At 36.2% G+C, this 22,150-nt stretch overlaps 1 protein-coding gene across 1 annotated transcript in view; it reads right to left on the bottom strand.

Annotated features, from left to right (window-relative positions):
* Positions 1 to 418: 418 nt before the first annotated feature.
* The window catches only part of LOC129904899 (nuclear pore complex protein NUP107), a 35,265-nt gene continuing 13,533 nt past the window's right edge, over positions 419 to 22,150 (bottom strand). Inside the window, exons 4-24 of the mRNA XM_055980348.1 lie at positions 21,592 to 21,705; positions 20,480 to 20,513; positions 20,251 to 20,376; positions 16,436 to 16,594; positions 15,810 to 15,902; positions 15,575 to 15,742; positions 15,254 to 15,352; positions 12,896 to 13,125; positions 12,760 to 12,817; positions 11,822 to 11,910; positions 11,028 to 11,159; positions 6,322 to 6,444; positions 5,825 to 5,923; positions 5,540 to 5,728; positions 4,836 to 5,010; positions 4,566 to 4,722; positions 4,146 to 4,348; positions 3,391 to 3,532; positions 1,565 to 1,725; positions 1,253 to 1,369; positions 419 to 693 (exon numbers count right to left, since the gene is read on the bottom strand). Of these exons, the coding sequence (XP_055836323.1) occupies positions 625 to 693; positions 1,253 to 1,369; positions 1,565 to 1,725; positions 3,391 to 3,532; positions 4,146 to 4,348; positions 4,566 to 4,722; positions 4,836 to 5,010; positions 5,540 to 5,728; positions 5,825 to 5,923; positions 6,322 to 6,444; positions 11,028 to 11,159; positions 11,822 to 11,910; positions 12,760 to 12,817; positions 12,896 to 13,125; positions 15,254 to 15,352; positions 15,575 to 15,742; positions 15,810 to 15,902; positions 16,436 to 16,594; positions 20,251 to 20,376; positions 20,480 to 20,513; positions 21,592 to 21,705 (2,737 nt within the window). The 3' untranslated portion in view covers positions 419 to 624. The remainder of the gene's footprint in view (positions 694 to 1,252; positions 1,370 to 1,564; positions 1,726 to 3,390; positions 3,533 to 4,145; positions 4,349 to 4,565; positions 4,723 to 4,835; positions 5,011 to 5,539; positions 5,729 to 5,824; positions 5,924 to 6,321; positions 6,445 to 11,027; positions 11,160 to 11,821; positions 11,911 to 12,759; positions 12,818 to 12,895; positions 13,126 to 15,253; positions 15,353 to 15,574; positions 15,743 to 15,809; positions 15,903 to 16,435; positions 16,595 to 20,250; positions 20,377 to 20,479; positions 20,514 to 21,591; positions 21,706 to 22,150) is intronic.

Raw genomic sequence — 22,150 nt, 5'->3', positions numbered from 1 at the left:
GTTAAAATTTGAGTGACAAAATTGAGAAAAAAGATCAATTTGTTTTTAATGAATTATAATTCAACTAAATTGGTAACAAGTTTGAATATGCAATTAATATATTGATCTTGCCCATTTTGTTATTTTGTTGTTGATTGTTATCAATTATGCTATAAAATTATTTTTTGACAAAATATTTTCATTATAAAATGATAATACAAATTTATGGGCATTTTTAATAATTTTTAGAACTTACACAAATCATATTTTTTTGAAATAGTCAAATATTCTTGGAAAAATTTGTGGCCAGACACATGATGAAACTTCATCTAAAAATAACTTGCCAAGAATATTTGAAAATTTGGGGTCAAACGATAACTAACTTTAGAAAGAGATCATTTTTTTAAAGAAAAAAAAAACAAAATAGAAGGGAAATAAGTTAAGTTAAATCAAAGAGGAGTAAGTACTGCTCATCTTGCAGATGACTCAGATTCCAAAAAAAATCTTAATAGCTTTCTGACTTTCAATTCAAAATTTCCCTCAACTCGAATTTCAATAGACTACAAAATTAAATACACACACTCACTTAAATTTACACAAGCATGTCAAGTAATTAAGCCTCTTCTGGTCTTCATCTTAAACAAATCAAGCAGTTGACTCCTCCTCAAGCTCCATTTTGTGTATTGTATATTGCCTCTCAAACAACAAAAATTCCTGCATGAAATGTGAGCTTCAACTTTAGTAGCAGTATCTAATTATTGCATAGCAGAAATTAATCAAATAACAAGATAGCAAATATATTAAGCCACAATTTCATTATTGCGGTTCCAGAGGATCTAACTACCCAATCATCCCTACAAATGGCTGCACACTCCAATCTACATTAGCAAATAATGGTGTTATCTTAAAACATCCTGCTCATGACAACTCCGGAGATATGTCCGTTATAACAGAAGCTAGATATTACTGTCATTAAGCAACAAGGAGGTGGCCAGATGGTAAACTACGTCGGAGCAGTGGGGAGGATGAAGGGAATCAATTACGGCCACACAACTTGGTCAACAGCATTGAAGGTTAGGAATAATAACTACTTGGGGCTTGATTAAAGATTGAAGAACCAATAGAAAATCTTAGTAGTTGTGGAAGGGTGGAAGAATCTGTGGGTGATGATGCATGAGAGCTGATGCGACTTTGGCAAACACAGTCATCTTGATAGGAAAGCTCTATTATCTCTTTCCAGTGATAAAGGGTAGAAGCCTGACAGTTAGCTTACCTGCAACTGATTCTGACTGAAGAGACGAAGAAATCCATTTTCAGGATTTGTGACAAGGCTGATCAACTCATCATGGTTATTCAGTAGATCAGCAGACTCCATGAGTGAGACAGAAACCTACAAAAGAGCTCAACAGATCAGAACTGGGAGAACAAACAGACACGTCCTTGTAGCTTTTGCTTCTATTCAAACATTCAGAATTGTCAAATAAGATAAATGAAAACTTGTGGTCATAGGCGTTTTCATTTATATGATAGCACACAGATAATACTATAAATAGTTAGAAATTATGAGTTCCAATAGAAAGCTCACCTGCATACACCGCAGAACAACTTCAGGGATGCAACACCTACGACAAAGACCATGCACTATGTAGGTTGCAGGGCCTTCAATAGAACCATCACCACCAGAATACCAAGCATCTAATCGAGATATCTCTATTGTAACTCCAGCTTGAAAGCGAACAAGCTCCCCTTTAACGAGAAACAACACAATTTAAGAAGATGAAGGGATAACATATAAAAGAGAAAAAGAAAGGGGAAAAAAAGAAGCAGCAATGAGCTTCATCGGAATTCCCATTTACAAATCATGCCAACTAGCACATTCCCACATGCTAATGAGCCGTAGAAGAGGTTAGTACTAGCTTAGAGTAAAAAGAACTGCCTCCGAGTGATTCTATGGTCCAAAAGGTCAAGAACAGATTAAGATCTGCATAGTGAGATTGACTTCAAATGGTAAAAGACTTGATGATGTGTTTTGGACTTACGGCGAACATAGAACTATAGAATCAGGGGTAAAAACTACAGAAAAGGTTTTGACAGTAGCAGATACTCATACAACACCATGTCAATCAAGAGATTTGATATCACTTGAGTTCCACCAAACCTCATCGTATTCATTGGTAATAATATACAGGTAAAGATTCTTTCCAAAAGTCGAGGATCATTGTCTTGATCCATATATGGTATGAGGAAAAAAAACTAAGAGGATACCAATTAATGATATTAGAGTTCACAAAGCAATTATAAATAGGGAATTGAGAAGCATGATCAACCAAATGAAATACAGATGTTATAACTTTCTTTATATGCAATATATGGGCACAAACTATATACTGAAAATAAAGTTAGTACCTAGACACTAGTAGAATAACTATTTGAATCAATTCATAGACTCGTTCCCAAGAAGTCAGCAGTACCACAGAGAAACAATGGCCAATCCTCTACTACATTTCGGTTTCTATGACCTCACTGTCTTTCCACAGAGAGCAAGAGAAGAAATATTGACTAATCATACTTGAGCTTAGCAGAGTTTTGCCAACTTAATAGTCAGATGGTGTGACAAGGTTTAATGATGTTGATTCAAATTCAAAATGACTAGTTTCATTAAAATGTTTTTTTAGAAAATTATATTTTCCTTGACAAAATCATTCTCCAGTATTTGGTACCATAAATTGTGGAAAATATATTCTTGAACAATATTTTTTTATATTTTCCACCAAGTGGGAAAATGATCGAATCTCACATGTGCAAAAGTCACTTCCTATACAATATCCCAACTCTTAATCCATAACACCAGTTCTAATCAACACGACATTGTAGTCAACCGGAATTTGCACTCTGGTCTTCCAGGTTTGCACCCACTCCAATGTGGTGGACTTTGTTGTTCAAGCAAATATGTAAATTTTTTGAGAGACGCTAAAACATTAAGTAGATCAAACAAAATGTGGTCGAGGAGGCATTAAGTAAGCACAGGTGAAATGAGAATGTATACACAGAGATAAGAAGGATAGAAAAGAAAACACATAAAATTGGAGGAAAGTTTTACAAAGAAGATGGAACACCAGAAAACTAATTGAAAACCACATATGAAGATAAGGCTAAAGCAATTAAATATCAAGGTCTAAAATACACAACCCGAAACTAATGACACTAAGTAGGGGCAAAAGGGGAGAAAAAGATGAAATGCAAAAGAATGACACATAACAAGTCATATTTGAAAGCGCACAATGATTTGCAGCATAAGATGAGTGTAGTCCTAAAAGGAGCCCCGAGGAGACGATCGTATCAACGGGAGGCTTTGCCAAATTGGGAGAAGGCTATTCTTAAAACAAGTTCACCAACTAGAGAATCTCATACCTTTGAAACCAGCAGCAAGCATTGCCGCAAGAATACCCCCATCATGGAACTTATGTGGCCCAAGTCCATCGTTTTCTGTTGCTAAGCAGCGCAATACAACCTCGACACAATAGTTGTCTCTGGACGATATGGAGACACTCACCTGCACGAAGATCATGCCAATCACCAATATTATTATGATTATGTTGAAGGTCAAAGTCTTCTAAAGCATAACTTTTTGCTTGAATCCGGTTTAATTTATTGTTGATATAAATAATTTGTTTCAGACAGAAAAACCTAACAAGGCTAGAAACCCATTATCAAGGTTACGAGCCCTATAACTGGATGAGTTGTGTACTATCTATAACTTGTATTTTAGTTTAACCTTCTGCTGCCTAAATATCAGCATATGGTCTATCATGTTCTATATTAATCGTTACACCAATAAGTTATAACCCAGACGGATATATTCATGTTTAAGTACATTTGCTAGCTAGCATGTCCATTCTGACATCACCCAACACCCCTTTTCTGGCACTGATATCTTGGCAGGGAGGTTCCATTTTACCATTTCTAAAGCTCACTAAAACTTGTCTACTTTTGATAGTTACCTTGATTAATGGAAATTCGACCAACACGGTCCAAGACTCCAATTAGAATTGAAAGTTCGACACCACATGTAAGAGAGGAGACTCATGTATTCAACATGTTCTCACTGGACCAGTACGTCATCCACTATAAATTTCCCATTTGACTCTATGGAAAAATTAGCATACCATTATTTGGCGTTTTAATACTTCTTCCTCACTGACAGAAGAGTAAAGGGCGCTCATTAACGTTGTGCATAAGGTGGCATCGGGAGCCATACAATCACCAGCTGATGAACAAAGCATTGCAGTCGCATGCAACTCCAGGAAAACAGGTTCATCACTTCCCAATATGCGATCTTCAGTTGGAACTAACCATGGATTTTCTTGTCCTAAGACACACATTCAGCACATTAACTTTCTGGAAGCCCAACAATTCAATTGTAAAAGGCATACACTTGAAAAGAAATTGAGAGCCAATTTGTGGGGTAGACAAAGAAAAAAATGAGAGACTTTGCAAGGGGTAGGCGAATCATTTATGAGAAAGCAATACAACTCCTAAGCCTAGATATCTTCTCAATTCTTTCTCACATAAGCTCTTTCACTCACGTTGTAGAAGCGAGAGTGATGTATCAAGAGTTTCTCTAGCTGCTATAACTTCCTTCTGCTTTTCCTCATCTGAGAGTTCAACTGGTGAAATTTCTGCATTCTCTAGCTCAACCTTTAGCCAGTTGCGATAAGTTGCATCACATGAATAGAACTCACTCTGATTCGGAAAAAAAACAAAACAAATATTACGATTAAAGTCGACTAGATTGAAGAAATAGCAAGCAAATCAAAGGCATCTCAAAATCTTCTGTAAAATTCTCAAAAGCATACCCAGTCCTGGAACTCTTTCAAATTCTCCGAGAACTCATGACTCTCAATGGAAACAAGCTCATCTGAGAGTTGTTTCAATGGCTCAGCCAGTAAACTAAGCAAAGTATGAGCACCGATGGGCATTGCTGGAACCCTCCACATTGAAATAAGAGCAAATTCCCTGAACAGCACATTGCTGTGGAAGTAGTTGAAAGTGAATCCCAATTATATGTTGGGCACAAACAGTGAGCAAAAGTACTTAAGCATCCAAAAGATTAACAAACATTGGTGGAGGGGGGATGCAACAGCACACAAAAAATTCAGGTTGGGCATGTTGGCAAAGATTGAAAGCTGAGAAGAAGAGTATTATGGAGAATTTAAAATAATAACTCCTAGTTTACTGATTTTAAAAAAATTACTCCTGCAAAACGTATTGTATACGCAAAGTCAATACAATTAAGGATCAGAACACATTCAACCAAACGAGCTGCTTCCTATTTGCAGATGTGAACGTACTGTTGGGGTTTCTTTCCCTTTATTCTTTTTGGGGGGTGGGGTGGGTCTATAAAATTACCTTACCCATCAACAGCATGTATGAATCAACATTCATGATTTTATCGTTCATGAGATAACCAAGTACAGAGTGAAGGGCATGATCATTTGAGTCACGTCAAGGAATCATAAATTTAAAAAAAAAGGGGGGGGGGGGGAGGGGAGAAACTGACCTGTGCATCAATGCCCGGAAAAGAAGTTTCATACTGACGGACCTAGAATTATTGATTGTTGAAGGAGGTGTAAAACAAAGCCACTGAATTACCATAGCTTTCTGAAGGCTCTGCAATCGATGCTGCTCTGCAACATCAGTTTTGCTATCATATTTCCCAACTCTGATTTCACGAGAACTTGAAAGAACCCTGTTAAAATAATTATAATTTAATGCCAAGTCCTTTGAAGGAATTCTATTTTGCATGTTTTCAAACTTGAGAAATATGTGTGAAGAATAAAGTAACCTTTCAATGATCTCCTCAAAACTGCCCTTTGAATCATCTTCTGGAGCAAATGGCAAGTATTCAATAGCAGAAAGGAATATTTTATATCTGACATGAACACTGTCAACAATGGAAAAGCGACAATGGAATCAGACAGCAACTTAAGCCATTAAAAATAGTTTCTAAAAAAAAAACTCAGCAAAAGTTTCCTAGTAATGATCAAGTAGAATGAACTGTTCATGAGTCATAAAAAAAAGAACTTTTTTTTATGCTAAAGGTGACTTTCATAAAAAAGAACTTCTCCCACATTATAAGGGTTTTTGACAACAAAAAATCATTATGGTTTGTTGATGTGCTTCCATGAGATTTATTTATAACATTTTACCCTATTATTTTTGGAAAAGTTCTTATTTATAACGTCCAACAAAAATTCATTATTGTTTGTTATAGCCATAATGCTTGCTTTTCCAAAAATAAAAAATAAAGAGAAAAAAAGTCGGCATCACATAGGCAAATACCTGCTATTCAGCCTTAATTCCATCATATGCACAAATAGATCAATACAATGATGACGAGCTAACTGAGAAGCATAAATCCCAACCAACTCTTCATGTTGCTTTGTAAACAGAAACATAGCATACCTGCAATTGCATTTCAGGCTTTAGAAGCAGATAACATAGTACTAAAAATAATCTCACACACTGGATATTGGATTATAACATTTGAAAATAACACTGAAAATAGTGCAGTACTACTTTGATGTCTCAAAAAAATGGAGCAGATGAACCTGACACAATGGAAAAATAAAATCGACAGATGAAGACATTAACTCTTCATGAAGCCTGTCACAAAAGGCAAATCCAATCAATCAGGAACCAACATAAACAACCAATAGATAATTATTTATTTTGATAAATAACCAACATATGGTTTCAAGTCAAGTTTATTTGTTTGAGTTTGGAGTTTAATGAATGCAAACCTACCTCAATCAGAACTCCATTGGATTTCTTAGTCGATTTGGTATTTCATAGCATAAAGATGTTAAATGTATTTATCGTCTTTACCGTGTGTAATGCATGTGCTAACACTGCTAGGGCCTTGGAACAAATAGCTTTGTATCTTATTACAATGAATTTCTCAATAAATTGTTTGTTTCCAAATTCTATTTAAATTATTGTCATGGAAGGACATGTGAAGGTTTATATAGTTCATCACATGTATATTTTGTAATTAGGTAACTACTTAATAGTCTAATACAATTGTTATTGTAGGCTGCCACTTAATGTAAGGTACGGAATATGATCAGCACAAGGAATTTTACCATGGAAAACTTCTTGCTGAGGGAGTAAAAATCCACGATCTACCCTTGTAGGATTTACCTCAAATTTCCACCAAAAACTAGAGCAATTTTAGGTTACAACTCTATAACCAAAAGGATAACTCTTATTACCTTACCCTTCCTAGTTGCAACTGGCCCTTTCAAGATTCTACCTCAATCTTAAAAGCCTTTACAATTCAAGAAACAAATACCTATTACAAATCTTCTATGGGAGTAAATAGGTTACAATATAAGAACAATCAACTGAACAACTCGAGATCTAAAGCAGCAGCTTCTTATTAACAGGTTCTCTTCGTAATTGATTTTCACAAAGCACTCCTCACAATGAATACTATTGCTAAAAGTAAATCTTGATCTGTGCGAATAGCGTCCATCTTCAATGGCATCAATATGGTTTTTATATAGGAGTGATGGTCAAAATCCTAATATCTTCTTGCTCCAAAACCCATTGGAACTTGGTCAAGAAATTCAATCCCAATTGCACTTGTTTCCATAAATAGTTCGACCTTCACGTGTGATTTCTCCTAATTCAAAGCACTTTCCTGTTGTGCAAATATGATAATACTTCCATGTTGAGCTCTTGTTCCTTGATCCACACGTTTGTGTCATGAACCAAATTCCTCTTAAGAAATCCTTCTTACACTTGGAATATGCTTCGCGTCTGCTAGTCATCAGTCGTCTCCCATCTTCGCATCTCCAGAAGACGAGTCATAGAATATGTCTATAGAATATAAAATAATAAGCCTCAATATGAGTCATACAAACTTCTAAATAATCGTAGCTCCATATATTCTTCATCCTTGAGATCACCATGGAGAAAAAGTGTTTTTAGTGTCCAACTGATAAAGAGGCCAATGGCAAACAACAACCATCGATAGAAAAAGATGGACAACTGCTACTTTATCAATGGGAACAAATATCATTGTAATCAAGCCCTAATATCTGAGATAATCTTTGGCAACAAGGCGGACTTTAATCGATCAATTTAACCATCTAGAACAACTCTGATAGCATAAACCCACTGACAGCAACCGGTAAATTTACATTGGGGAAGAAGAACAAGCTCTCAAATACCACTAGCATGTAAAGTAGACATATCTCTGATCATAGTTTGTCATCATCCAGGACAGTGTTCAGGGAAGCGTGAAGCGGAAAAAAGCAACAAGCCCCGATTCACGCTTTAAGCGAAGCGTGAAGTGAAGCATTCGCTTCATTGAAGTGAAGCATTCGCTTCATTGAAGTGAAGCGTAAGTTAAAAGAAAAAAGACCAAAATAAATAAAGACATTATATATAAGCAAAATTTCAAATTACAAACTCAAGATGTGTGAAAATCCTAGAGGAGAAGCAGACCAGTAGTCAAACTAAGCTGGGTCTCTTGAAATAAAAGGTCGTGGCTCTTTTTTCCCCTTTAATAGACCTTTTAAGACCTAAAAAAATATTAAGTGTCGCTTCCTTTGCTTCGCACATCATCACGCGTCATCCTTCGAAGCGACCGCTTCTCTTCACCTCCATCGCTTCTAGTCTGCGAAGCGTGACTGGCTCGCATCGCTTCGCTTCATCGCTTTAAGCGTTGAAGCACTCACTTTCCTGAACACTGATCCAGGATAAGAGCAGTTCACTTGCAAATGTAGGAATAGAGACAGAGGACAAGGAATACACAAAAGCATAATGGGTGATAAATGATGATAGACGGTGATAACTCAAACTAGTACAACAGTGATTAAGATTACGAGTAGACTGGATACCTTTCTAAAGTGTGATCGTTAGACTAGAAGAAGACAAGTCTGAAATAGGTAAAGGCTTATTTCTCAAGAAAAATAAAAGGTAAAGTTTTCGTTACAAGACATGAATAATTTGGACCTGATGTTGGACGATGACTTGTAGAAGGTTGAACTGTAGGTGGTATAGATGGTGGAGTTCTAGCTGATGGCATTGGAGCTATAGGTAGTGGACCTGTTAGTTGGTTGTTGACCAACGGAAAGCATGGGATCAAAAAAGGAAGAATTTCTTTTCTCAAAAAATCTCTATCTTTTTTTCCCCAACGACAAAGGAACTTACGGGCGGGGCATTTTCGGGGACTAGCCTGCTTCCCATTACTCAATAGTGAAGGAAGATGAAGAAGAGATAGTGACTAAATCTCCAAGAGATAGAACTGGTAACACCTAAGAAATATCTAAATGATACCTAAATATGTGGAGTATGGTTCGGTTTCTAAGAAGGTAACATTAGCGAACATAAGGCACTGCGAGAGGGAAGTTGAATAATACTGATATCCTTCGTCACCCTTGAAACCTAGAAATATGCATTTAAGAGCACGAGGGGCTAACTTATCTATATCAGGAGTAATTTTAAGAACAAAACACATGCTCCCAAAAACACAAGGTGGAAGAGAGAACAAAGGTAAGTGGGAAATCAAAACAGAGAATGCAGCTTGATTCTGAATAGCTGAGGATGATGTATGATCAATAAGATAACAGAAGATGAGAACTGCATCCCCCAAAAAACACAATGAAACATGACATTGTATGAGTAGGGTACGAACAGTCACAATGACATGCTTATTCTTCTTTTCAGTTACCCAATTTTGCTGAGATGTATAAGAACTAGATGTTTGATGAATAATCCACTGTTAAAAAAACAACAATTATTTCTAATGTGTGGAGGAACTGCCAATTGATTTTGGATTTAAGCATAGGAAGTCTGAAAAATAGAAAATAACTCAGACCGCTTTTTTATCAAGAATATCCAAGTGCACGTGGAATAATCATCAATGAAACTGACAAAGTACCAGAATTCTAGAGTAGAACGGACTCGACTAGGCCCCAAACATTTGACCAAACTAAAAAAAGGAGACTCAACCTGATTATTAAGGCAACGTGGGAAATAAGAGTGAGTATGTTTATCGAGTTGACAAGACCCACACTCTTAAGTAGACAAGTGAGACAAATCAGGTACCATTTTTTGACGTTGTCCCAACAGTCTATGTAATAAATCACCTGAACCTGGGAGAAGAATATTGGGAGACACAAGTCATGCTATTATATTTCTGAACGATCGAAGCTATCTTAGAGGACGTGTGTTATGTGCTTATGCCGAAGGAACTCAATATAGAGCCCGTTTGGATTGGCTTTAAGTTGGTCAAAACCAACTTAAAGCCTCTTTTTAGCTTTTGGACGTGTTTGCCTAATGCTGACTTTAAGCCATAAAGTTCTTAAAGTCAGTCAGAAATGAAAAGTTAGGATTTCTAACTTTTTTTTCCAAAGTGCTTAAAGTCATTTTCTTTGACCATGGAAATTACTTTTATATCCTTTATATTTTAACTAAATTCTCAAACTACCTTTTTTTATTCTTTTAACCCTAAAATTCACATCATAAGCACTTTTATCCAAACACTCAACTGCTTATTTATAAAAATAACTTTCAGCATTTCAAAGTTCTAAAAGCACTTTATACATAAAAGTTACTTTTTTTAAGCTTATCCAAACGGGCTCATAATTGGACAAATCCTGCATCACCCGAATCATCTTCAAACTCCGTCAAGTGTCACAACAAGGTAATAGGAGCAAGATCTCACAAGAAAAGTAAAGTAACTGGCCAGAAAAAAATTTGTCTTGCAGGTAAAACACTTAATTTGGTTGGAAAAGTCAAGCATCCCACATAAGGAAGTTACCAAAGTTCTATGAAGCTACAGCGCAAACTTTAACTGATTTTCCACCAAAATTACATTGGATGCTATAAGCAGTGAATTATGGACATGTTCTCCAAACTGTCATTTTAAAGAAGCACATTAGATAAGATGAAAAGAACATGATTATTGATTCCCCATATACGTTCTACATTTATCAATACTACCAAAAAAAAGGAATATGTTACATAGTACTTACATGTGAAGAATGAGGTCACCAACCGTCAGTAATTTCTCTCTAAAATCATCCTTCATTTGATCTTCGAGTAAGTATCGGAGAACAAGCACTAAGTGTGCACCAAGGCGCATCATTTCTGGGTCACCATGAGGTCTAAGCAAAAAAAATGAACATTTAGCATAAATCACATCCAACATAAACTTTATTTCCAAGAATACAAGTATTGATGAATATTGTGATAAGCTATTACTAAACACATGTATAGATAAATCATCCATGTAATTCGAACTATCAAGGACTCGGATTATCTTGTAAGATCCAGGAGCGAAAAACAACAAAAAGTACTTCTGGATGCCTAACCCCTTGGACAATTGACATCAGGAAATATAACATGCTAAATATAGAGGGGAGGCTCAGTATGTGAAGTGTCTGCTAAAAATCTTTATGAGGTGGTCACACAAAATTCAATAGAGTGCCAGAATAGGTAGAGGTCCTGGCTTTATATCTCACTACTACCATTTAAGAAAAGGAACTTCACGTGTTGACAAGAAAAAGAATGAGACTGAAACGTGAAGAGGCGTGTTAGGAAGTAATTAAACAAAAAACGTGTTTTGTTTCTAGCAACTTCAACTTTTTGATGAGGTGGTCACACAATTCAATAGTGCTAAATACTGTTAAGATTTTCAAAAATACTCTGAAGAAGCTTTACAAAGACAATAAGAATCGAAAAGAACTGCAGAATAACTGAATCTTGGTGTGTATAAGCAATAGCGAAACTCAGCTCATGTACAATGAAATGTGAAAAGTTTACTTACCTGAAGAAGGTTTCATCATCTTCAGAAGGTGATATCCAAGACCATATGATGTCCAGCAAACTTGGTATGTCTCCTAACATAAGGTTCATCTGTTCAAAAGTTTTGGTTAAAGCTGCAGAACAGATCAGTGCAACTAGAATACTTCGGAAATGAAACCATACTTGGCTAATATACACTAATCTCTTCCTCATGGGGAAGATGTAATAACTTAGAATGATACCAAGGAAAAGGTCAGGTTACAATGTACCCAAAGTTATTACCCGTCCAAGCCACTATATACACAGAACTGTCAAGGCAAAGAAAATGGAAGGAACCGGGCTTGTCTGAGAGTGACACAAGACCAAGTGAGGGAGTCCTAAAATACCAGAATTTATGGTGCACAGAGATATGGATTGAGCTGCCACAATAATACATAAAATGCATACACGTTGTAAATTTGTGAAAGAAATAACATCAAAGAAATTTGACATCCATGGTTGTGGAAAGTAGCATGCAGCGGTACCCTATTTCTCCTTCTAAAGATCATCAGAAATTACTTAAATCATAAGACAAGACAGACCAACTTTCACAGGCAGTGTTTCTTTGACATTCAACTCAGCAGACTGTATAACAGCTCAACACCACATAGTTTTACAATTTGTAGCACACTGCAGATAGATCTTTTTAATGTGCTTCACCGTCTTTCTCATCAAGTGTACATAGTGAAGACTTGCATTTAACATAAACTACACTTCTGGAATTAAGTTGTTTGATGCAAATGATCGTGTATAGACTCGCAGAAGTACATCAGCTGGTAAGATGCATCTTGTCATCAAAAAGGGGGGATACTAAATTTTCCAATTTCCAATAGATCAAAGGGACTAAATAGAGGCTAAAACAGATTACTCTTCTAAAGAAAAAGTGAAACGGTTAATATAAGATATGAAACGACTCTATACCTCAATTTGTCTCTGCTGCTCCTTGCACGATCGAGCAACAATTTCATGCACCGTATCGCTAGATTACAAAGAAGTTTACAGATTTCAGATAGGAAGTAAAGAAATATATGGAGCAATATCTGGACTGCATAGTTACCTTGAATGGAGTTTCTGTAGAAGAGCAGAAAGGTGCCTAGGTTGCTGATTCACAACTTGAAGTGGCCAACTATCTGGTCCAACAGCGGGCTGAGAAGCGCCATCTGCAAAATCTGGACTAATTGCTTCTTCAAAATTCTTGAAGTGGTCTCTTCCACCGGGTTGCAGGCGGGCCAATTCCATATCAACCTGAAAATCAAGCCATGATTTTGCCATGGCCCAGCAAGCAGACTGGTACAAGAAAACATTGATTTCAGTATCAAGAGCAACACTAGAAATCAAAGAATTGGCAGAAGGAAAATAAAAAAGAAGTGGAAATCAAAGCTCCTTATGAAAAATGCAAGCACATGGTTGAAAATAAGTTCATCCTCCAAACAACAAGGATGAAACTAAAAGCAGTAAGGCAATTTGTGAGGAAAGGAAAAAAAAACAGTTTATGCTGAAATAGTTCTGTCAACACAATCAAACCAGGCAGTTCAATAAAGAAAATGTGAAGATAAATGAGAAAAGGTCTATACATGTAAGGAAAATTAATTATAAATACAAGCAACAATCTAACGGACCAAGAAATTGAAAAACTATATATTATTTTTTTTCAAAACTGAATATATATTTTTACATATATAAAAATAAATAAGAAACTAAAACCAATGTCAATCGAGTTCAACTGTGTTATTCAGATGCAAAAAACACAGTTCAGGTTTTTATTTCAAATTCAGTGAGTAGTTTTCTTACACTAAATATCTAATTTCTTAGTTCTAAACAAATAGCATATTCATCCGTAATATCTTCTTTTTCTTACAGAGATAACAAGTTTGTATATAAATCTTCAGTACTAAGGCTGGGATTCCAAAAATTTACATCACAGAGCAGCATACAACAGAGTAGGCTCAGTAAGCCAAAAAGAAGAAAACCTATCTCAGGTCCTATTTCATCTTACAAAGATCCTAGAATGTCTACAACTGCTACAGGATCATCTATATACTCAGAACTACACCAATAACAAAAAGTGATAATGCAGTCCATTTTAATCTTATGTAAGGACTACTAATACTTTCAAAACATCTTGAATTTCTCTCCTTCCAAATGGTCCACCATATCACTGTGACAATTCTCCATCTGTTTTTCTCTGTGCTACCACTCCCTTCATTGTTCCAGCTTTACTAGAGCCCGACCTGCCCTCTCGGGCATATTCCACCTTATGCCTCTGAAACTAATAAACAGGTTCCACAGCTGGCCAACCACTTTACAATGTAAAAACAAATGGTTGATTGTCTCTGCCTTTTGGCTCACAAAAAAAAACATCTTGGACACATTTGTATGCCCCTCTTCATGAGATTTTCTTGAGTTAGAGCAGCCTCTTTCACTACCAGCCAAGTGAAGACTGTCACTTTGTAGGGGATTTTCACTTTCCATGGTAAGAAACTGATTTGAGACCCCATCTGATTCAAGTTTTCATAAGCAGAGCTGACTGTGAAAAAGCCTTTGCTATGGCATTTCCATCTGAGAGCATCTTCTCCTTCCTTTGGTCCTGTATACTGATCTAAGTGCCATAAAATTCATCCAGTCTTTCCACCTCCAAATCTTGCATCAGTCTTCTGTATGACTGTACTTATATATATTTCTCAAGGACATATGTAGTTCATTTTTACATCTTTGCATCTTTGTTTTACCAAGTAATTATTTTACAGATTCCAGAAAACAACCTAGTGTGCAATTCGTATAGAAATACAGCTTTACATTCAAACTCAATAAAATTTCGAGGAATAAAATGAACAAGGTTATTGAGGAATAAATTCATTTAAAAAAATAGAAAGAAAAGTGAGGGCCAGGCCATCCAGATAAGCCGTGGATAGGCCCTCCCTGGGATTAGGGTCTAGTTTCCAGATGAAGCCTCCCCATTTTAAAGTCTTAACTGGGGCCTGGACAGTGGGCATATTTCTTACGGGCATCTAGACCCATTCTCTTTTCATGTATATCTAGAGTCTTTTCTTTTTCTCTCTTTTTCTTCTGCTCTTTTGTATATCTAGAGTATTATATGTATTCGGGTTCATTGTATAGAACATTCAGATGAACAGGCAATAATTAGGAGTCCTGATAATTAGAGAATTTTATCAAAGAAACAGAATAATCTGATGACATATTGAAGTCCCTCCTGTCCCAATCTCAATGTCCACTTCTAGAGGAAAGTTATAAGAAATGACAGTCATGATCAGAATCTGTACAATATATACAAGACTAGTGAAGTTTCTAGAAGAGATCTAATCAACATTCAGCAAAAATTTTAATCCAATGGCTATCAAACATGTAGTATCTTGGAGATTAAAACACTGCATTAAGAAATGCAGGAATCTTATACCTCCCAATCCATACATGTTGGAAGAATGCGTTTCAGATTACAGCACTGAGTTGCATATACTGCTGCTTCATACTTCCCACCATCTTGATCTGCAATTCTCTTCAATATAGAGAAATCAAGTTCCATCAGTTCAACTGAAACAAAACCCGTCAACACATTCATAGATGGAGAACTAATATGACCCCAGAAAGGCATAACAGAGATAGACATCCATAAATCCAACAGCTCTTGCGTATACTATGAATAAACAATTATTTTTGGACGAAACAAAAGCTAGAAATGGAATAGGAAAATCTCGTCACTTGAATTCCTATTTCCTACCTCTGAAGCACAATAGCAAGCCCATTTCCAGAGACGCCATTGATGACCAATTCCACTTTCCAGCTCAATGGCCTGTAAGGTTCTGTTCTTTCCATTTCTCACTAGGACTTCCATGGAAGGAAACTGATCAAACCCACCGAATGGGGATAGTGTTGCAGCTCTCCATGACTGTCAAGGTAATGCTTTTATCAGAATAAAGGATATAGTGTCATACTTCCCAAAAAGATTGGCATACCTGTCCAGCTGACCGGCAAAGGATGCATGCTTCTTCCAGTCTCCCTGCCCTTAACAGAGTCCAGACATCCTCCAGAAGAGATTCATCTTGTTTCTATAGGTACAAGAAGTTTTCAATGCAAAACGAGTAACATACACCATCAGTTGATAAGATATCTAGGCATCAAGAAATCTACCAATATAAACTCCCTCTAACACTGGCTACAAAGATCATGGTTTTTCCATTTCTTTTTCTCTTATCCCCTCCCCCACCCACGTCCCCTTCTTCACATGATTAACTTATAAAGCAAGCAGGGAAACCAGAGATGCATAATACATGATACATAAATCGAAAAGGACTACCATGAATGAACTGAATGAAGATAGGCATAACGAGGGTGGAAGAAGACATGAAATACCCAGGAGAAAGCTGAAGCATGGTGGTTTATGCCATATCTAAGCCTAGACCTAAAGTTCAATGGATGATACAAGGTCTTCTATTAATTCTACATCTAGAGATAGTTTTTCTGTCAAAAGAAAAATCCAACAAATTTTAACGATCCAAAAGAATCATCAATCATCCAGAAGGAGATCAGATACGGAGACACATATGCAGATAATTAAGTCAATCTATTTGCAAGAGAATACCTTGTCATCAGGTAACGTCTGAGCATGTTCACGCGTAGGCGCATCAAAGTCCAAGTGATTAATGGTCTTTGGATTTAAAACACCTTTCTTTAGGAACCGTTGAGTGTGATGCCAAATTCCGGAGCTGGGGAGATAGGTGCCAACGTGAGAGCCTCGCACCTGCAAATGCAATTAAGTACAGCATAATCAGAAACAAATACCAATACAAGATTTTGTGAAAAAAGAGAAAAATCTATGTTTACTGTAGCAAATAGAAACAGCACTGAAGTTAAGAGCAGTCTTTCCCCATTCAGTTTTAATATTATGCTAGAGAATCAAAGGGGAGCCTTGGAGCAACGGTAAAGTATCTCTATGTGACCTATAGGCCACGAGTTCAAGCCATGGAAGCCGCCACTAATGCTTGCAGTAGGGTAGATTGTTTAAATCACACCCCTTGGGGTGCGGTCCTTCCCCAGACCTCGTTAACACGGGATGTGTTGTGCATTGGGCTGACTTTTGTGCTAGATAACTAAACAAACAAATAAACCATCAAATTCATCTCTCTTACACACTATGATTTTCGTGCAAACAAGTGAGGGAAAAAAAGGTGAAAGATGACATCCCTTTGTTCCATAAGAGAATGTAGCAAGAGAAAAGCCTGTTTGGAGCTTATTTTAATTGTTTTTAAGCCAAAATAGTTTTTAAGCACCTTTGGAGCGTTTGGCTAATTTAAAAAAGTGCTTATAAGCACTTGGTTTTAAGCTAAAAAGGGGCAGTCCAGTGCACTAGACTCCCTCTATGCGCAGGATCCAGGGAAGGGCCTGACCACAAGGGTCTATTGTACGCAGTCTTACCTTGTATTTCTGCCAAAGGTTGTTTCCAAGGCTTGAACCCGTGACCTCCTAGTCACATAGCAGCAACTTTACCAGTTACTCCAAGTCTCTCCTTCTAAGTTTTAAGCTAAGATGATAAAAATAAGCCATAAGTTAGAATTTCTAACTTATGGCTTTTGGATTATAAGTCAAAAGCCAAAAGCCAATCCAAACAGGCTCAAAGACCTTGAAACTTTTGCTGCAATTAGAAATATCCCAACAGATAAATCTAAGTAGAAATCTGATGTAACATCATAGATATTATTAAAAAAATCTAGGAACAAAGGCCTTTTTTTATCCATCAGACTGTCAGAGATTTGTTTAATTTTTTTTAACCTCTTTATTTCATGGATTCCTCAGATGTCTTACCATACCTTTCTGAAATGCTTTCATACTCCATTCATCCAACAAAAACTGATTTCATGACCCAATAATCAAATCCAAAAACTATTTCGGATTTGGGAATGCCATAAGAACAAAGTATAATCAGTGTGTACAGAGCAAAATAATGAGTATCAGAAGGAGTACAAACAGAGAAAATACCAATGCAGCCGCAGTACAGTAATAATTGGAGACAGTACCAATCATCTTTCTTAGACAAAGTAAATTAGTATATTTTTGTTTACTCTTCACATTCCTTGATCACAATGACAAACCTTAGACTTGAGCATTTTTAATGGTCTCCTCTGTGAAGTTCACTACAAAGAAAATCCCCATTTCTTTCAACTATGATGCAGACCAGTGTTCAGGGAAGCGTGAAGCGGAAAAAAGCGACAAGGCCCTGATTCACGCTTTAAGCGAAGCGTGAAGCGAAGCGCTCGCTTCATTGAAGTGAAGCGTAAGTTAAAAGAAAAAAGACCAAAATAAATAAAGACAATATATATAAGCAAAATTTCAAATTACAAACTCAAGATGTGTGAAAATCCTAGAGGAGAAGCAGAGCAGTAGTCAAATTAAATTGGGTCTCTTGAAATAAAAGGTCGCGGCTCTTTTTTCCCCTTTAATCGACCTTTTAAGACCTAAAAAAAATTAAGTGTCGCTTCCTTTGCTTCGCGCATCACCACACTTCAGTGCTTCAGCGTTCAAAGCGACACTTCTCTTCACCTCCATCGCTTCTAGTCTGCGAAGCGTGACTGGCTCGCATTGCTTCGCTTCATTGCTTTAAGCGATGAAGCGCTCACTTTCCTGAACACTGATGCAGACGTTCCCGAGGTTCTTGATTGAGACGATGAAGAAGTGTCTTTACACCTACTTTCCTAAATGAGCTGAGGATTTCTCCAATTCTTGTCATTTTCTTTTTTGTTTTAATTTGTTGGGCTAGGTCTCTTTTGGGCCAGGCATATTTGTACATATTTCTGATCTTGGTTTTTTTGTTAATAAAAGGGCCACTGGCCTGACTTTTAATTTTTTTTTAAAAAACTTGGATCGACTCAAATAAAGCTTTACTTAAAAAAGAATTTCACCAGATCAGGGACAAAGTTGAGCCAAGTACAAGTCCTAACAAACAAAGCTTTAACAAACCAAAGACCAAGATAAAGAAGCATAATTCTGTGATTTTATTAAGTTCTCTGCAAATTTAGTGTAGGTCTTCACTACTAAACTATAGTCAAAAAAATTGAGCTGTAACAATCACTCTAGAAACTCTCTCCTCGCTCAAGAACAGTTTTCAATATTTTAATACATCCTAGGCATTCCACTAATGTGGAAATAAGGAGTAACTGATTGATTGATTCATTACATCCCAGACAAAGCTCAAACAGAATATCTGTGAAAAAATCACACAGTTGATAAATTAAGGAAGATGAAACTTATGATAGCCTGTTTAGTCCCACATCGGTCAAGTCTATGAGCCATTATCCCTAAATGATCTTCGACTATATGATCTCAAATAATCCTCACCTGATGAGCTATAATTTTGGGGGTTGCATTCAGTACAAAGTCCACATTCGTAATACGGTATTACTGATGTTTCGTTACCCAATGTTGGGCCCCAAATTATATTACTCCATGCTCCAGATATTTTCCAGGGAATGCAGTCAAGTCCCTTTTTAGGTCAAGCTCGGTTCAAGGTCCACAGTCAGTTAGAGTGCTTGCACATTTACATAAAAAGATCAAAACCTATAACCAATACGGTCTCTAAGGATCTGCCCAAGTCTGTGAGCTTCTCTAATATACATATAAATTGTACTTAGGTGCATTGCATGTAAAGCTTGCAGTGACACATTTTTCGAAAAAGCGGAATATGTTCCAAATTGTTATTCGGCAAAAACGCCTTAAAATTCTGAAGAAACACTACAAATAGTGGTACTATTTTCTGAAACATTACACCCTAACTATAAAAACAAACCAGGAAATATGATTGACAAAAATGGCAATCATTGGTTTAATGACAAACTGAGATCGTTTTGTTATAAGGTGTTGGATGATACCATTTGTTCCAGGGGACATCCAATAAAACTGTGATACTATCTCTTTTTTCTGTTTAGATAAGGTACTGCGATACCATTTCTTCACAGTCATAATCATCAAGGTTCACCTCAATCATCCAGATTCAACGATGCAGGGAGCAGGTATGAGATGCACAAGAACAATGTCGTAAATATTTATAATTAACGCAGACATGTAAGACTGCACTTTCCTAATCTGATATATTTGGCTTTTGTCTTATTTTAGATTTTGATTTTGTCTGTTTATTTATTTAGGACTTCAGATTTGGGCCTATTTTGAGCCAAGCTGAATATGTAAAACCTTGTTTAATTCTTTTATTTATTGAGTCATTGGACTCGTCTTTTGCTTTAAAGAAAAAAAGTGCAAATGGAAAAGGAAACATCCCTGGTTAAATTATAGGTTTGACTGATTTGAAGGAATAGAAACGAACGGATAGGGAAGACCACCAAAAATGATAGAACTGCAAAAAAAATGTGCTAAAACCAAGTTAAAATTTGTCATTTACTTACTCATTACCTTTCTATCCAAATCAAGGGCTTTGGAAGCTAATCCTTCAAGCCACTGCACAATGCGGAGGCACAGTTGTGCAGTATGATTCTTCGCTACAAATTGGCAAGCTTCTAAGTGTGAAGTAGTTGGTAACTGTATAGAAAATCATATGATACAGAAATATTAAACATTAAAAGAAACAAAACACACTAAAACAGCAATACTACGGGTTTGTTAACAACTAAAGATACATCACCATGATTAGGTCTTCGGGAAGCTCTTCATTTCCTGCAAGAGGATGAAATGTTCAATTTAAATAACAAGTGTCTGTATGAAACAAGAGAGCTAACATCAAACCGATGAATTTGAGCAGGAAACTACTTCCTGCTATGAAAACTTTTCCAGTAAAATGACTGAAACACAACAAAAACATATTTAATTTTATAATGACATTAGTGAGTTGTTTCCCACAAGAAGATTGAAGATTTATTACACAGTTAAAAGTGACTCACGTCCACAAATCCTTTTTCAAGTGCCAAATGCAGAGTACATATTTAACAATCACTTAGGAGAAAGAAGATGAAATTGTTTTTGCCAACATACAAGGGAAATGACAAGATCTACATTTTTCAACCTTTTCTGCATCTAACATGAATTCTAATACTCCCTCCATTTCAAAAAGAATGGTCTAGTTTGAATTGGCACAGAGTTTAAGAAAATAAAGTAGACTTTCAATCTTGTGGTCCTATATTAAAGTTATGTCAAATGTACCAAAATGCCATTTAATATTGTGGCCTTAAACATGTCATGTGGAAAGCTGAAATTTAATTGTTGCCAAAAAAGGAAAAAGATCATTCTTTTTTAAATAGACTAAAAAGGAAGGCAGATCATTCTTTTTGAAACGGAGGGAGTATTACATAAAAAGGTTATCTCCAAGTGTCAACTGTGCACACATATTTTCATATTTTTATAGTTAGATGGAAGAAAAATATTCACTCCATCCTACCTATGAGAGATGACTTTTTGTCATCAAAATTATCATGTTTCAAGTTGACCATGATGTCCATTAATTCAAATTTCCAAATTGAATCTTGGACACTTCAAAACTACATTGAGAATACTATCTACAATGATGATTAGATTTTCATGAAGCAAAAAACTCAAACTGAGAAAAAGTTAATTTGAGTCATATGAATTAAGACAAATGGAGTAACAATTAAGCCTTTCCCAAAGACATACACAACTTTTTTAGAATGGTAACATATCCAAGACATGCACAATTCTTTCACTACCAAAAGTAAGATGTGGCAAAACTTGTCTACTGATAATTTAAGAACATAGGTATAAAAGGTTGACGATTTATTTCCTTTTCCATAAAGATGCCACAAGAGAGACCATGAAGCTGCTTCATCAAGCAAAATCCGAGCCTTCTGTCTCATCAACTTGTCCTCCATAACTCTGTGCATTTCATTAGAACCATACCTACAGGAAAAAATTATAAAATATTGCAGTCTCACATGAAAACACAACAGATATATCCTCTATTTGGGACTAGATTACAATGTTCACATTAACATTGGAGAATGTTGGCAAACACCATCAATTTCACAAATGTGGCATGTTAGATTCTTTTCTTTTACTATTTTAGTCATTACAACCATTATCCTTATCTTTTTTTATAAAAATAACTTTCTCTACAGATCGGAGAGAACGAACAATTATTTTACTAAAGAGGAAAATCCTCTTCACAACAGCAGTTGCAGGTGATATTGTATAGCAGATTTAAATGATCGCACAAAGGACGCAGTAAGAGAAGAAAAAAGGAAGGTTGACAAAGAGCCCTTTGGACCAAAATGGAAAAACTAGTATAAGGTTTTAAGGGACTCTTTTAGGCCTTATTTGTTTTCATTAAGATTAAGACGTCTGA

The sequence above is a fragment of the Solanum dulcamara genome, chromosome 1, assembly GCF_947179165.1.
Source record: "Solanum dulcamara chromosome 1, daSolDulc1.2, whole genome shotgun sequence".
Taxonomy (NCBI): domain Eukaryota; kingdom Viridiplantae; phylum Streptophyta; class Magnoliopsida; order Solanales; family Solanaceae; genus Solanum; species Solanum dulcamara.
This window is presented reverse-complemented; position numbering and strand designations above follow the sequence as displayed.